At 48.4% G+C, this 15866-nt stretch overlaps 1 protein-coding gene across 5 annotated transcripts; it reads right to left on the bottom strand.

The window, feature by feature from the left end:
- Positions 1-1144: 1144 nt before the first annotated feature.
- ATXN1L (ataxin 1 like) lies at positions 1145-12186 on the bottom strand. Of its 5 annotated transcripts, none has more exons than XM_043436141.1 (3): positions 12050-12186; positions 10141-10208; positions 1145-8951 (listed from the first exon to the last, which is right to left on the bottom strand). In XM_043436141.1, the coding sequence occupies exon 3, from the start codon at positions 8829-8831 to the stop codon at positions 6765-6767; it is 2067 nt and encodes a 688-aa protein (XP_043292076.1). In that variant the 5' UTR covers positions 8832-8951; positions 10141-10208; positions 12050-12186; the 3' UTR covers positions 1145-6764. The 5 variants fall into 5 exon arrangements, with proteins under 5 accessions (XP_043292076.1, XP_043292074.1, XP_043292077.1 ...); XM_043436139.1 differs by having other exon boundaries at positions 1145-8948; XM_043436142.1 differs by lacking the exon at positions 12050-12186 and having other exon boundaries at positions 1145-8948; positions 10009-10147.
- Positions 12187-15866: the final 3680 nt, after the last annotated feature.

Below are 15866 nucleotides of genomic sequence, written 5' to 3'. Positions count from 1 at the left end.
TCTGGCAGTCTGTACGGCTGCCAAACCATGGAGGAGACAAGAGCTGAGGCCATTTCTAAAAAGCCGCCTGTGATGGTACACAACAAGCACAAAACTTTCCTTAGCCTGCACCAAAGGTTGTGTACAGTTTAGATAATTATAGATCCTGAGGTCCAGAAGGAAGTGCCCTAGTTAAGTTGTAGCCAGAAAAATAACTATGCCAGGAATGTGGACCTCTTCCAATATCATAACAAGGAAACTTGGACTCCTCCCTGATCTCCGTAGGTTCAAGGCTACTTAAAGAGTGTTAACTGACCCCCCACCAAACTAGGGTTAATTCCTACCAGGCTGGCTGAAATACTTGTTTTGAAAAATACAAAAATTTGAATAAGCCTATTACAAAGTACTGGACATTTTAAAGAAAATATTTGAGCCGAATGGCTTCCTCACAGAGCCCCACACTGGAAGTTCTACCTGGGATGTTTCAAAAATGGTTGCGCACTCATTATGTGTCAAAGATTGTTCTGAGCACTTTCATGGATTATCTCATTTAATTTTTACAACAAACCATGAGTTAACACAAACTCAGGAATTAGGTGCCTGGATTTAACATTCTGTACTGCTAATTAATAGCTGTGTAACTTTTGGCACATATTTAAACCTCTTCGTTTTCCCACCCACAAAATGGAAATAATAATACCAGCAACAAGTAGTTGTTAATATATAATGCACGTAGATTTTGTGGCACACAGCAAGTGCTCAATAAATGTGAGTAACTATTACGTATCTTGAGTGTTTCACCCCTTACTAGTGGCAAGCTAAGTTAGAAGTGGTAGCTGGGATTGGAGCTGACTTACTCCGAAAGTTTCTGGCATTGTTCCTGAGATTAGAATTAGAAAAAAGGCCAACAGTGAGGGCATCTACAGGTCCTTGTGGTTGTGGTAGTACAGTATTTGAGTCTCCAGGTAGACTTCTGGGTCCCTGAGATACAACAGAACGTGTAGAGCACAGTTCAGGACTAGCTCGCGCAACCTGCCCCCAGGCCACCACATAAAGATGGGTGCCGCTTGCTTGCTAGTTCAAGCCCTGCCACACAGGGCTTCGGTCCCCCACCCAAGGGCCACCATCTAAGGCTGGGATATGAAGAAGGCGCAAACACCAAAAGGAAAAGCTAGTAGTTTATATAGATAGATATATAGATATATAGATATTGATATATGTGTTTACATAGTCCACAAGTTAAATGCAGGTATCCATAAGAAGAGCATTAACAATAAAAATACAATCTGTGTGTAGCCAAGTACAGAGACTTAAAATGGTAAAACAGCAAAAAGGATCTCACAAAAGTACAAATATACAGTACAAATTGATTTATTTAAAACAGTTACAAAAAAGCACAACAAAATAGAGATTATCCTTAGAATTATTAATGCTTTGTTAAAGATCAGGTAGGATTAGGGGGTAAGAAATGGTATTGGGTGGGGGGAGCACCTGACTAGTTCTAAGGCTTTAGATACAATGCAGTTGATTACATATTAATTTAGCCATTACATACTGGGGATAGTAGTTGGGGGATCAGTAATTTATCTACAGGGAACTCCTACACAAATCAGATCCATCCATCAGACCTCCCCAGTGCCGTCCTCTACTACTCCTCAGGACCCTAAAGCCACCTGGATGACAATATCCCCATCCTCCCTTCTCCACCCCGTTCCCTACCCATATACTCTTCCCTCCCCTAAGGTGCTGTGCAAGCTGAGAGCAGTCTGCTCTCTGCGGCTGGAACATACACTGTTTTGGCTACAGGGATCCTGTGTGTGACGAGGGAGGTTGTAGGGGACAGCCTTATTTTTAATACTTTAAGTTTGCCAAGAGTACTGTCAGTCTCTTCCCCAACACAAGCTTCTCTTGAATGCGAGTGTCAAGCAAATGAGAGATGAACCCTCCCTTCAGCAACCTCAGTGATGCACTAACCACTCGCAGCTCACAACTATGTGCAAACTCCCTGTGCAGGGAGTGGATGTAAAACCAGTGTCATCAGCTTGTTCACACTCGCACGCGCGCTCGCTCTCTCTTTGAAGAACCTCAGTCCCCATGACAGTCATAAAGACCAAAATAAATGCTTGCAAGTTTGACAATAGGTAAAGGCACATGGGCTGCCGCCACACACACTGCAGACAGGAACTCAATTTGAGGCCATCTTCACTGCTGGGCATTTGCAGTAGAATGGCTTGGGGGAATCACACAGACTTTTGAGTTTGCAGTCTACCAGGGGAGGATCTAGGCTTAATAGGAGAACTAATAAAGAAACCTTAGTGTGAAAAGTGCATTTATTACTACTGTTCCTGCTGGGGAGGCTCAGCAGGGCACACCGCACCACCTCTCCTCCTTCCGCCCCAGGCACTGTGCATAGTCTGCAGGTAAGGAGAGTGTGCAGTCGACTCTAGCATCTCAAGGGCCAGCATCATCCTAGGCCCAGACCAGACGTGTGGCCCAAAGAAGGATCCTAGAGTTGAAAGAGCAACTGACAGCTGCAAAGACCCAGATGCGTTTTTTATTATTGCATAATGCGGGAGGCCCTGCCTATCCCAGGGAAGCTGGAGGGTGAAGGCTTCCCAGCAAAGGGCTAATAGGTTCCTGGTCAACATCCAACCTCACATGGTTCAGATCTTCAACTGTAGTGTACACTTCTTCCCATCTGGAAAGTATTGTAGCTTCAGTGTGGTTTAGTAATCTTAGCCTCAGAGGCCAAGAAGTCTCCCTAAAACTTGGCCTCTGCACTATTTGCTATAAGACTGTAACTTAAATCTCCCACGGCCAATTCAGTCAACCAGGTTGTCTTTACTCCAATGGACCCAAGCCCCTTCCCAGTCAACTCATGTCTACCCTTTATCTCCAGTGTGATCACTCAACTTTTCAACATTCCTGCTTCTTGCAGGCTGAAATCATACCTCCACCCTGTGCATCTTCTATGGTGCCCAGTGGTAAAAATAAAACTAAACCCCACCTGAGGGTCTATTTCAAACCCTCCAACCCCAGAATCCACTTAACTGGAGCCAGATGAACCTCCCTGGGATGCTGACACAGGTCCTAACCTGGTTCCCCATCATTTAAGTTTTAAAACAGGATACAAGATATTATAAAGGAAAGAAGCGAATACACAGAAAACACCACTTACAGGACCCACTTGTCTCTTCTTCAAGAGTCAGATATTTGGAGCCAAAGGGCTCCCAAGACGCACTGAAGCCACATCCCTTTGGATTCACCAGCCCACCAGCAGCATTTCATACCATCCCTACTCAACATGACTTTGCTACAAAGTAACCCTTGCACAGGTAAGGATGGACAGGATGCCTGGGTCTCACCTATATGGCCAAAGACACAGAAAGAGCACTGTGAAGGGCAGCAGGCAGGACAGTGAATAGACAGCAGCAGTGGCAAAGCAGCACAGACCAAAGCCCCTGATGTGACAACCAACTGAACCAAGAGTATAGAAGGATCAGTCCAGATCTACTGGCCGCACCTCCTCACTGGGCTACCAGTGCTCAGCTCTGACCTCCCAGTTTCCCCTTCCCCCATGCTAAACCCCCTCCTTGTACATTAATCTTGATAGAAATGGTTATCCAAGACTTGGATGTCTTACCTGTCCTTCACCTGGTCCACCTCCCAAACCAGTGTAGGCATTTCTGTGTAACGCCAGAGTCAGCCATCGTCCTTTCTATGTCTAAGCTCTAGGATGTCCTACCCCAGACACTGGCCTTCTCCAACTGTCCACTACCCCCCCAAAGCTGACAGCATCCCACCAAAACACTCATTCTTTCAAACTGCTCTTAGGCCTCTTATAATAACACTTATGAAATCTTCACGAGGAAGAATGGACACATCATAGGTTATTCATTCCTCACACCTGGAAGAAAAGACTGAACAGAGGGAAAAGGTAAGGGGAATGCCAGTGCTCTGACCAGGACCTAGAGCACAGAGCTTCTTTCCCTGGGAGACCATACTTTACACAAGACACCTCTGCAGCTCAGCAAAGTCAAGTATCAATATATTACATAAGCATGGCACAGTATCAGGGGAAGTGCTGGTATTGCTTTACCAGCAAGAGACTGAAGAGGAACAGCAGCAGAAAGCTCAGGACCCAGCTCGCCAAGGTGCACAAGATTTTCTCTTTCCAGAATTAAGTGGAAATTACCAGGCTGGGCAGTGAGGGGTTTTTGTATTTAAACTACTTGGCGTGTATCTGGTTAGACAGAGGTTTGCTCCCACAAGGAAGAAGCTTGGTTGGTATCCATGGTAGTTATTTCTCGAGTATTTACTATGTGCCTGTCACTATATTCAGTGGATGAGCCTTCCTAATGAGAAAGGAGGTTTCTGAGACACCTGGGTATGAGAAACTGGGAATGAATTGCTTGTGGAGCAGCCAGAAATGAGGCCTTCTCTGGAGGCCTCCTCTGAGAAAATTCCTTAAGACTCAGCCCCACAGGCCCCCAGTGTCGAAACAAGCTAGAGAAAGCAGCATTGAGAGAGAGCGGGGACAGAGAAGGGAAAGGACATGATCCCAAATGTGTACAAGGTTGGGTGTTCACCAGACATGGCTGGTGTTTGGTTCTGAGGTGAACCGGAGACTGAAGTGATCAGGTCAGCAGTTTCCTTTGGACAGGCCTCCAGGAGCTGACTGACCAGGAAACTGCTTGCAAGGAATGAAACTGTGGAGTGTAGGGCTTGGAGCAAACAGGCCAGTCTCAGTCACTCTGTTCCCCCAGGAGAACAACCTTTAGCACCTGAACACTAAGAATGACTCCATTCTCAGAACTCCCCCTCCCCCCAGGAGGTAGGTAAAATTATTTATCCCCATTTGGCAGCTGGGGAGGAAGTGAAAAAGTGAGAGGTCACAAGACTTGCCTAAAGTCTTCGACAGAGCAGAGATCAGACCTCAGAGGTTTGGGACTCTGGATGACAGGCCAGGCCTCGGCCAGTCCATCTTGAAAGGCCAGGGTCATACCCTGGGAGAAGCCTCACCAGAGAACTGAGTGGACAATACCCTGAGTTGTTTCAAGAGTCTAAGGCTCCCCCCACAGCCATACAAACAGAATACCCACCCACCCACCTGAAAACTGATGGGGGAAGCCTAATTCTCAACATCCACTGGAATCCCACAGTCCAAGCTGATGCTAAAAAGTCATGAAGAAAAAAATGGGCTTAAGACATGGGGGCACATGCAACTAAGATTGGAAAAACTCTTTGCAGAGGAATACTCCACCACGAAATGAAATCTAGGAGACTTCTCAGGTATTGAAATATTATCAAGAGTATCTCAGGGAATTCCCTGGTGGTCCAGTGGTTAGGACTCCATGCTTTCACTGCTGAGGATCTAGGTTCAGTCCCTGATTTAAGGAACTAAAATCCTACGGACAAAATTAAAAAAAAAAAAAAAAGACTATCCCAACACCTTAGAGCGGGCTGTGGGAGGAGACAGCTTGGGGAAGCCCAAATGCTGGGAGAGGGTGTGGAGTAAGGTGGGAGGGACTCTGTAAAAACCTAAGGATGGGCACTGCCCAGCCACTGATACTGGCCCCGACCCAGGGCATAGTTCCATTCTTGTTTCTCCGCCAAACGGTTCAACTACAGGACAGGAGGGGACATGACTCTGATGAGTTTTCAAAACTAGAGAATAACTGAAAGGGAAGCCAGAGAGACCCCCTACACACCAAAAACTAGAGGTGTTGGTCAGCGTGGACAAAACCAGTTTTGTAGAAAGGGAACGGCAATGCAGCTAAAACTTAGGCCCGGGTCAAGACACCAAGCAGACAGGTTAGGTCAGCAGAGGGTGGGGGCAGCGCAGGCACTTAGGCACAACAAAGACAGACAGAGGAGCGGGTATAGGGGCCTGGGGCGAAGGGTCCACTGGTTGTTTTGAAAGTCACCATTAGCAACTCAAGGTTCAGGACAGTTTCAAAGTGGGTCTGGCACACTGAGTGGGAGGGGCTTTGTCACGTCAGCTGCCCTTCCGGAAGCTCTGCCTAGAGCCTGGTCAGCCTGGCCATCAGGTCTTTCTCCTCATATCCCGCAACTGGGTCCCCGCCAAGATAGGTCTCCACTCTGAGCCTTGGAGGGGCTTCTCTCTCCTGGTGGGATGCTAGAAGCCTTGTGGGAGGAACGGTGGGGAGACAGGAAATGGCTGGAGCAGAGGGTCACGCAGAGTCCCCTGCAAAAAAACCCAGCCTCCAACATCTGTAACAAAACTACCCTTTAAAGTGCACAGCTCTCAAAAGAAGAGTTCTGGGTGGGAACCCTCTTACTTCCAACCATGGGGCCTCCTGCCCTCCCATCACAAAAAAGAAAGGAAAAAAAAAAAAACACAACTTCAGACAGCTGAACTGCTACTATAAGCTGTGGATCATCATTTTTGGCTCTTTCTTTGCTCCCTCCCTCTGCCACCTGCTCCCAAAGCCTGACTCTCTCCTTGCAGGAGCCAGGGATGAAGAGGAAAGAACATGGGGGCCCTGATATTTGGAATGTTTCTTATCCTGTGTGCACCCCCTTCCTTCCTTGGCCCAGGCCTGCTGCTCCCCATCACAGCACCCCAGTGGGGGCTGTTCTCAAAGGATGCCATGGGGTGACAGGTAACAGACCCTGCCTTGGGAGGCTGCCTTCGTGCCGCCTCTTCCCCACTAACCTCACTGCCCAGAGAGCTACCCCCTGGTCGGCATGTGCAAATCCTCTGCTCACTCACGGTGAGGCCCAGCTCTGGGCTGGAGCCCCAGTCCGGGTCTGGGATAGGTTCATTTCCCCGCATTAGAGCGCCCTTCGATGGACAGCTTCACCTCCTGCGGAATGAAAGAGGGACGGAGCAGTGCAGCCCGCGCCTCCTCCCCTTGCGTGCTGTATCTTTGGAAGCTCGGGGCAGGCCAGCAGGCCTGAGCACCAGGCTCCGGCTGCGAGGGCTCTACCGACCGGGAGCCCTCGCCTGACGGCTGGCTTTTCCCATCACTGTCACATTGCTCTCGGGGTCCCAGGACTGTCCTCTCAGGTCTTTCTCGGGGAGGACCCAGCTGGCCTGGGGGAGCACAGCTGGACTGAGAGACTGAGTTACTGTTCAAGCTCTGTAAACTGATAGAGATGCAGACATCTCCCACCTGAAGCCGATGGCAGGGCAGAGAGAAGAGTTGTGCAGTCCGCCCGGGGCTGCAGGAGGACCAGCCCTGGCCATAGACGAAGAAAGGGTGCTCAGGGGGCACCTCGATGCTCACTTTGCTCTGCTGCTCACCCACCACGAAGTGCAGCATGACAAATCCAGGCCACTGGCTCTCCTGAATGTCCACAACTGTGCTTGAGTCAATCTTCAGCCCCCCGCTCACTTCGGCACTGCGCACAAAATCCTGTGTCTGGAGGTCCTCCACCCGCTTCAGCTCCCCCGTAGCCAGCTGGATGATGGCGCCCTTCATGAAATGGGAGGGCAAATGGGAAGAAGTCACGGGGGGTGGTGTTGACTCCTTGTCTGGGAAGGCGGCTCTGGCCTGTATGTCCAAACTTGATGCCACCAGGATCTCCGAACCCACAGGCAGCAGGCCTGGGTCAGTTCCAGCGGGCACCAGGTTGCCGTTGGCTACAACCACTGCTTTGGGGAAAGGTCTATGCTTCAGGGGTTCCTGATGGGAGTGAGGGGAGACCCCTCGGGCCTGGTTTTTCTCAGCCATCTCGGCGGTGCTCCTGGCTGGCCCTCGCCCCCCGCCTTGGAGTTCGGGATTATGGTGGGACAGGTTGAGGGGGCTGGGCTCGTCCTTCCTCTGAGCTGCCACTGCCCGGTAGTCCTGAGAAGCTAAAGCACCCACCACCCGCTGGACCTCAAGGTCAGTGTCCGGGGTCCCTCGGTGTGCTGGCACTGCCACCTCCACCCGTGCAGACTGAGAACCTGAAAACAATTGTCCGTCCACCACACATTCGACCACTGGCACCAGTCCCTGGCCCTCGCCCTTGCTGCTGGGGGAGTCAAGGGCTTCGCTTTCCCGTCTCGCTAAATTCCTATCTCGCGGTCTCTGTCCATTGGCAGCGGCTGCTTCCAGAGCAGGCTGGCCCTCCTGAGGAGTAAGAACTGGGCTGGCACCTGCAGGGGCGGTTTCATGCAAGGTGTACCCAGCAGGGAGCCTGGACATCTGATAATAAATGGGCATCCGGCCTGGAGCGAGGTCCAGTGGCTGAGTACTTGAGTGATGTGGCAACTGCCCAGGCGGGGAGCTGGCAGAGGGGGCTTTGCTGAACGAATGGGCTGGGGATGAAGCCTGCGGGGGAGGAGTGGCACCTTCTGCCAGGAGTGAGGCATATGGCACAAAGTGTGGAAGGTGAGAGGTGGCAAGGTTGGCAGAAGGAGAAAGGAGGGGACTCGGGAGGAAATTAGGTGGCACGGCATAAGGAAGGCTGTACGGAGACCCGATGAACTGCAGAGAGGTGGACGGGAGCTGAGCATAGTGGATTGGGGGATAGTGGATTCCTGGATGTTGAATCAGAGAAGACGCTACATTAAATGTGGGGGGCAAGGGGCTCATGTTCACCACAGATGGGAGGCCAGTTGGGGAGAAGGTGGCAGGTGGCACAGCCACCTTATACAGCATGCCATACTGGTCCACCGTCAGGCCGGTGATGGCCTCAGCTCCGTCACCCCCCAGGCTGACTCTGGCTCCTGCCTGGCTCTGCCCGGCCACCACAACCCCTCGGGACCATTCAGAAGCATCACTGGAGGGTGTGTGGTTAGTTGAGCAGCTGGTGGTTCTCCCCATATCCTCGCTGGTCACGGGGAGGTCTCGTTTCTTTGGTGGAAGGCATTCCTGACTCCTCTCATGAACAGGTTTCATATTGCTTTGTGGTGTTCCTGGAGCCTGGAAGGGGTCGGCTTGCTCCTTGGGGCATCAGAAGGGGCTTCTTTGTGGCTCCCCTGCACCCCTCTGTGCTGTTGGCTGGGGCGCCCACATCTGCTAGGGAACAAATCAGAGGCAAAGAACAGTAACCCAGGGGTACACCAAGTCAAATGGAAGAGCAGGAACTGCATCCATGGAGGAAGATGGAACCAAGGGGACTGCTGGGAAAAAAAGAGGAATAAGAAAGAGGCAGACAAGGATGCTACCCCCCTCACTCATCCAGCCAAGGACATGAAAGAAACAATCACAGAAACCACACAGCTACAAGGACAAGCATTCAAAAACGCGTAACGTAACCTGTGGGCCCATGACCCCAGGGAAACCAACAGCGTCATGATTAGCTGTGTCTCTGATGGGAACCCTATTCTGAGCCTTTTCCCCTAAGGGGGATTTGAACACATGGTCTTTGCTGCTGGGTCCTTAAGTTTCTCCTTTTGTCACCAAACACTACTGCGCTATCTTCTTTCCTGAACATATGAGCTCATCCTTGCTTCCTTTCCCCAGCCTAATTTGGGTTATGACCTCACCGGTCCCCCTCCTCCCTCCTAGGCCTTACCTCCTTTGCCTCATATCACCACTACCCCAAGGACCCAGGAGTCAGTAGGTCCTGAGGTCTGCTTGTTTTTTAAAAAAATGCTGTTCCCTAAATATGTTACGAAAATAAGTATCTTCTCTGCCCCATGAAATACTACATTCAAACTTAGGGGCCTAAGAGGAAAGTGATTGTACTGGCATTTTCTAGAATTTATTTATTTCTCCTTTTCTTCAAAGAGCAACAAAACTCTTCTGACCTCACACAGACTTCGTGTTCCCTAGTCTGGCGAGACTTCTTTTCCTCCCATGGACCACCTTCAATTTGCCTTCTTCACTCATTCCCTTTCTTTTTTTCCTTTGCCAATGGCTCCTTTTCTTTGGTAGGGAGGCTCTAGGTACCACTTCTTAAAGATTCTGGTTCCATTCCCCAAAACATGCCTCTTTACCGCTATCTTAGGTCTATGTGATTCGTAAGAAAGTTCTCTCTCCCCTTTCTCTATCACCTTTCATACACCCTTTTGTCCACTGTCACAAAGTATCATTTTGGTCTGAACACTTGAACAGCTATGAAATTTGTCACCTGTTTCTTCCAATCAGGCTTCAGTTCTTTGGCTCTGAAAAAAGATTTCTATGATATTACACTCTGGTCTGTTTTTCCACTGTTGATTCCAGATGTTTTTCTGCAACAAGGTATCCAAAGCGCCTCTATTACCTGAGCTTCCAGTGGTGTTTCTGAGAAGCTGTAATAAGAAGCAGTGTCCTCCCCACTGGCTTGGGAGCCTACAAGACAGAAACAGGAATAGAGTAAGCAGGAGCCTAGCCTCTGACCATCCCCAGGATCATGAAGAAAGCGAATTCTAAAGCCACAAGGACATTAAAGTTCAGGAGTCCCTGTCTCAACCTCTTCTCTAGGGGTAACAACACATTAAATTCTAATTTGTAGGAAGACATCTCTGGGAAAAAAATTTCCAAGTGTCAAACTTCACTGTTTTCCTTAACATCGTATTCTTCACTCTCTACCTGTACCTATTCCACCAAAGGTTAAATTTACTTCCAATCCCAGTTTCAGGTAAATGCACAAAGTAGAAGACTCAACATTGTCCCCATGTGAACAAAGGGAAGCAGGAAAAAAGTCAGTCTCACGGATTTCACTTTTATTCTGGGCTAATGAAAACATAGATGTGGAGGTTATTTAAATGAGAAAAGAGGCACTGGAGGAAAAAGAACAATTATTTATGTTTCTGGGGCAGAAAAAGAGGTCAAGGGGGAGTCACTCAAAGGGAAGCCTTATTAACAAATTTCCAGGGTAAAAAAAAAACAGACTCCTGTGTGTGTGTGTAAAATTTCTAAGTGACAACTTTGTACCAAGTGCTGAATCAGGTATGACAGAAACTGAAAGTATTGCCTTCATCCTCAGGTACCGCAACAATGGGAAACAAAACTGCTAAACTGTCAACATCTGAATCTACACCTGTCAGAAACATTATGCACTGAAGACCAGAGCCTTAATCTCTGAAAACAAAAAAAGTAATACTGACCAGTACTTGGAGAAATTGTTGATACTACCCACTGTGCTTTCCAAGTCCTACAGAACACTGCAAGCCTCAAACCGAACTGAAGGCATTTCTCCCCTAAGGTCGGCAAGGTGCAGATATATCAAAAAAAAAAAAAAAGAAAGAAAGAAAAGAAAGGAAGAAGACAGGAAAACAAGGTGGAAAGACAAACTCTTTGTTCCACAAACACAAAGTTACACAGAAGGCACAAGTCTTGCATTCCTTCTTGGCCAGCAGTTCCAGTAACTGAAAAGCTGTTAGCTTTCTCTGTCATTTCCAACAGAAAACGGGGTCACATCTTCAATTCAAGAATGATACTTGCCTCTCATGACTAAAACACTAAAGAAAACCTGCCTCTAGGTCACAGAGGGGTTAGCCAAACAGAGGCTAATAAAAGGACTGAAAGAGGCAAAAGGTCTGCGGGAGTAACAAAGAGCCAAGACTGTTCACCAGGTTCCCACAACGCAAAACACATTTTGGAATCTGAAACGTTAGCCTCTTAAGAGGCTCAATGAGGATTTCTCCAGGGCAAGACGCAGCCTGTGGACCTAACGGAGCTAACGGGAAAGGAGGACCATTCCGGAGAGCTGCCGGAGCTGCCAGCACAGCCCAGAATCAAGAGATTGAATCCAGCCCCAGACTCGAATTCGCTGGGGGCGAGGAGCTTAGAACAGACAGGGCTAAGGCTTCCCTTGATCCCCCAATCACTGCCCCCAAAGTGGTAAGGCCCGAAATTGGGAATTCTGCGTTTAGAGAGTAGCGGGTCGACCTTTCAAGCAGAGGAGTAAGGGCGAGGCCCCGCAGGCGCTGCTTCCTTGTTTGGGGGCCCCTTCCCGCCCCGAGGACTCGGACACCCCGGGCCGCCAGGACACAGCCGCAGGGGCGCAGGAACCTGAGGCAGCTCTCTGGGCCGGGCCGGTGAGAAGCGATCCGGGGTCTAGGCGAGGCCTCTTTCGCTCCCTCGGTCCGCGGGGCAACGGGCTCTGGGGGGCCACTTCCTTCAGAGCACCAAACCCAGGCCTGCTTGGCCCCAGTGAGGTCGGCGGCCTAAATCCAGGCGACACTCACCGGCCCATCTCACGGCGCTCCCCGGGCTCCTCCCGCTGGTCCCGGAGCCGCCGCAATAGCGGCCGCCGCCATCCCCGGCCCCGGAGCCGCCCCACACCCAGCGCCCCCCCAGCCGGGCGCCCGGAGATGGCGTCAAGCGCGCCCCGCCCCCGGCGCGGAGAGATGGCGTCAGAGCCCCGAGTCGGAGAGCGACGCCCAGGAGTACCCCGGAGGGGAGGGGACTGGCTCCCCTGTCACCCCCAGCGCCCCCTCCGGTGGGAAAACGAACTCCTCTCCCTGGGGCCGGGTCACGTGAATAGGACTGGGCCCGGCCTCCACACCCTGACCCCACAAGGACCCTGCAAGCGCTTACTCCAGTCAATTCTGGAGGTTCCCAAACAGAACCCCGAAGCGTAGCCATCAGTGACTCGCGTTTCCTGGACCTCGGAAACTGACTTTGTGAAACCTTCTCTTGGGAACCTCGGGGAAGACTGAGGCGACCCAGGTCCGGGAGAGTATTGAGATTCCCCCTAGAGACCCAGGATGGAAATGGGAGCTCTTTAAGAGTTGAGAAATGCCTCTGAAGGGGATGAGAAATGGACCGGAACCAGGATCTAGGGGAAAGTGAAGTTAGTAACTTGAAAGTCTGTGAAGAGGGCTTGACTACTAGATGAACTGTTTGGTCACCAATCATTGCCAATTAACTAGTCGACTTGATAGTAATATGAACATCTGATTAACTTAAGTGAAAAAAGGGAATTCCTTGGTGGCTCGTGGCTTTCACTGAGCAGGAAACTAAGATTCCTCATGCTGCAAAGCCCTGCAGCGTGGCCAAAACAGAAAAGAAAAAAAAAAAAAAAAAGGACACCAATTGATTTATGCTTTGATTACAACTATGTAAAAAAGTAGTTCTGCATACAGACAAAAGCTGAACAGAGAAAAAAAATAACTATTGGAGAGGCTGGATTCTGAGTAGATTTTGTTCCTTTTTAGTTTCTGCAAACTTTGTTCAGTAAATAATCACTGATTTTTGTTTGATTTTGAAAGTACTACTGGCTCGGCTCTTGCTATTCAGCCTTTGGAAAATCGTTTTACTACTTTAGACTTCAGTTTCCTTTTCTGTGAAATGAAGAGCTTGAATTGGGTGAAGCTGCTGCTGCTGCTGCTAAGTCACTTCAGTCGTGTCTGACTCTGTGCGACCCCATAGACGGCAGCCCACCTGGCTCACCCGTCCCTGGGATTCTCCAGGCAAGAACACTGGAGTGGGTTGCTGTTTCCTTCTCCAATGCATGAAAGTGAAAAGTGAAAGTGAAGTCGCTCAGTCCTGTCCGACTCTTAGCGACCCCATGGACCGCAGCCCACCAGGCTCCTCCGTCCATGGGATTTTCCAGACAAGAGTGCTGGAGTGGGTTGCCATTTCCTTCTCCTAAAATGGGTGAAGGGGCTGGAGTAAAACATAGATAGGAGAGATCTCAAAACATTTTAAGTGAAAAAATAAGTGAAGATATACATTGTGAGATCATGTATTTATTTTAAACAACATATAATGTTACAGTTGCATATATTTATGTATTTTTACAGAAGAGGAGTAGAAGGATATGTATCAACTAGTTAACATTGGCTATTTCAGGAGAGGAAAGTGGAACTGGGTGGTGGCCAAGAGGAGCAAAAGAGACTTTTTGTTATTGTTTGGATTTTTTAAATGAGAATATTACCTTAGAAATATTAAATGAGCAAGTTAAAATACAAATAAGGTATATGATCTCTAACATTCTTTCTAGGAAACACTTAGGCCTCAAATTTGATATTTTCTCACCTGGGTGGTCCAAAGAATTATTGAACACTACACACACACACACACACACACACACACACACACATATGCATGTGTGCGCACACACACACACCCCTACACCCAAGTGGGTAAAACAATGACACTACTGATTCATAACCATCTAAATCATCAGAGAACTTTGCTTTGTGAATATTAATATTATACATAACAATTATCTTCTCAGTTTGGCCAAGAAGGAAGTCCTGTTTTAGTGCTAACTGGCAGAATGGTTTCTGGTTCATTTCTTCCTTCACAAAACTGGCATTAAAACTGCCAAGATAGAGACCTTTGGACCATCAAAGTGTATTCAACGATAGCCAGTTTCTCCCAGATCAAGATATGTACTCAGAGACCTGGTTTTCAGGCAAAATTGATGCAAGAAAAATGTTTTTTGGCTGCCAGACATTAACATAATGACATTGTTCAAAGGTGTGTGTCTACTTTTTTTTAAAGGATGTTCTGAATGGTGAAACACATGATTTCCTGGTTTGATGCTGCAGTCCCAAAAGGATAGGTCATATCTGCTGTATCTTCTTCTAGAACTCTTTACTCCAAGCAAGCCTCATTTCTTTGGTTGTACATATTGATGGTGGTTGTTTAGTCGGTAAGTCGTAGATGACTCTTTTGTGACCCTATAGACTAGCTTGCCAGGCGCCTCCGCCCATGAGATTTCCCAGGCAGGATGCTGGAGTGGGTAGCCATTTTCCTTTTCTAGCGGATCTTCCCGACCCAGAGATGGAACTCTCATCTCCGGCATTGGCAGGTGGGTTCTTTACCACTGAACCACCGGGGAAGGCCCACGGGCAGGGTAGTCTAAGACAACTATCCCAACTATTTGTGATGCTAAGGGATCAAATCAGAGATAACTTTTGAATAAAAACTTGGGAAACCATGTTTGTCACAACAAGAGGAGTAGGTGGCTTTTTATCTTCCTGTTTATATGCTTTAGCATGCCTGGGGGTCGTTTTAGGAAAGGAACTTCTATCCTTGGATCCTATGGCAGAAATGACAACTAATCTTAAGCATACATTGAAATTATAGAATCCTTAGCAGATTTGACTTTCCCTAGAAACGTGTTGGTTCCTGATATTAGATTATTTGGAAAAGTTTTCTAATTGTTTCCAAATGTAGGAATGTGCAGTTTTCAGGCTTCTGTTTTATCTACTTCCCTGTTCTCATTTCCACACACCTTTAATGTTATGCAACCTCTCCAGGTTCCAATGGGGATTTCCCTCCCAAATTCGTTAATATTTTATTTAGAAGAAGGTCTTATATCTTCTCCATAAGTGACTATTATGTTCTCTGGGGAGGAGAATATCCCTCTGTTGTGTACTTCCTCAGACACTTGCCAAAGACTTTCACTTTTTGTCAGAAACTTCCGGCAGTACTCTCAAAAGTTGTAGTAAAAACACTGACGAATGGAATAAACTGAAGGAGATCTAGCCTTTATTTGAATCACAAGTGTTGTATCTGGGGATCTGGTCCGCAGAGAAGCAAGTGCATTCAGGCCAGTACTAAGCAGCCAGGAGTTCCTTACAAGGGATTTGTTAAATAAATAAATGTGTGCGTGCTCAGTCATGGCTGACTCTTTGCAACCCCGTGTACTGTAGCCCGCCAGGCTCCTGAATAAATAAAGTAGATGTGGAAAAATTAGAGCCTCTGATAACTCTCTCTTTGGCTGGGAAATGTCTCAGAAAGGTGATTTGCGAGCTGCTGTGCGTTGTGGTGAAATCACTTTCAGCTCTGCCTTCAAAGCTTATGCCCTTCGCGACAACTTGCAGCTGGTTGTCAATCGCCTAGAATTCCTGGGAAAAAAAATTTTTTTTTAAGTGAGCAAACACTCCAGGGAGCACAGCAAGCTGCCCCTCAGATTCCTGTGCACTTCATGCTGGCACCTCCCAGTCCCATGGCATATCTCATAAGACCTTAGCAACTCTGGAATTTAAAGGAATGTTCCTGAATTGTGGGGCTGATTATTACAGTGACCAAATTGTTTAAAAATTT

Source organism: Cervus canadensis, chromosome 18 (assembly GCF_019320065.1).
Source record: "Cervus canadensis isolate Bull #8, Minnesota chromosome 18, ASM1932006v1, whole genome shotgun sequence".
Lineage (NCBI taxonomy): Eukaryota > Metazoa > Chordata > Mammalia > Artiodactyla > Cervidae > Cervus > Cervus canadensis.
This window is presented reverse-complemented; position numbering and strand designations above follow the sequence as displayed.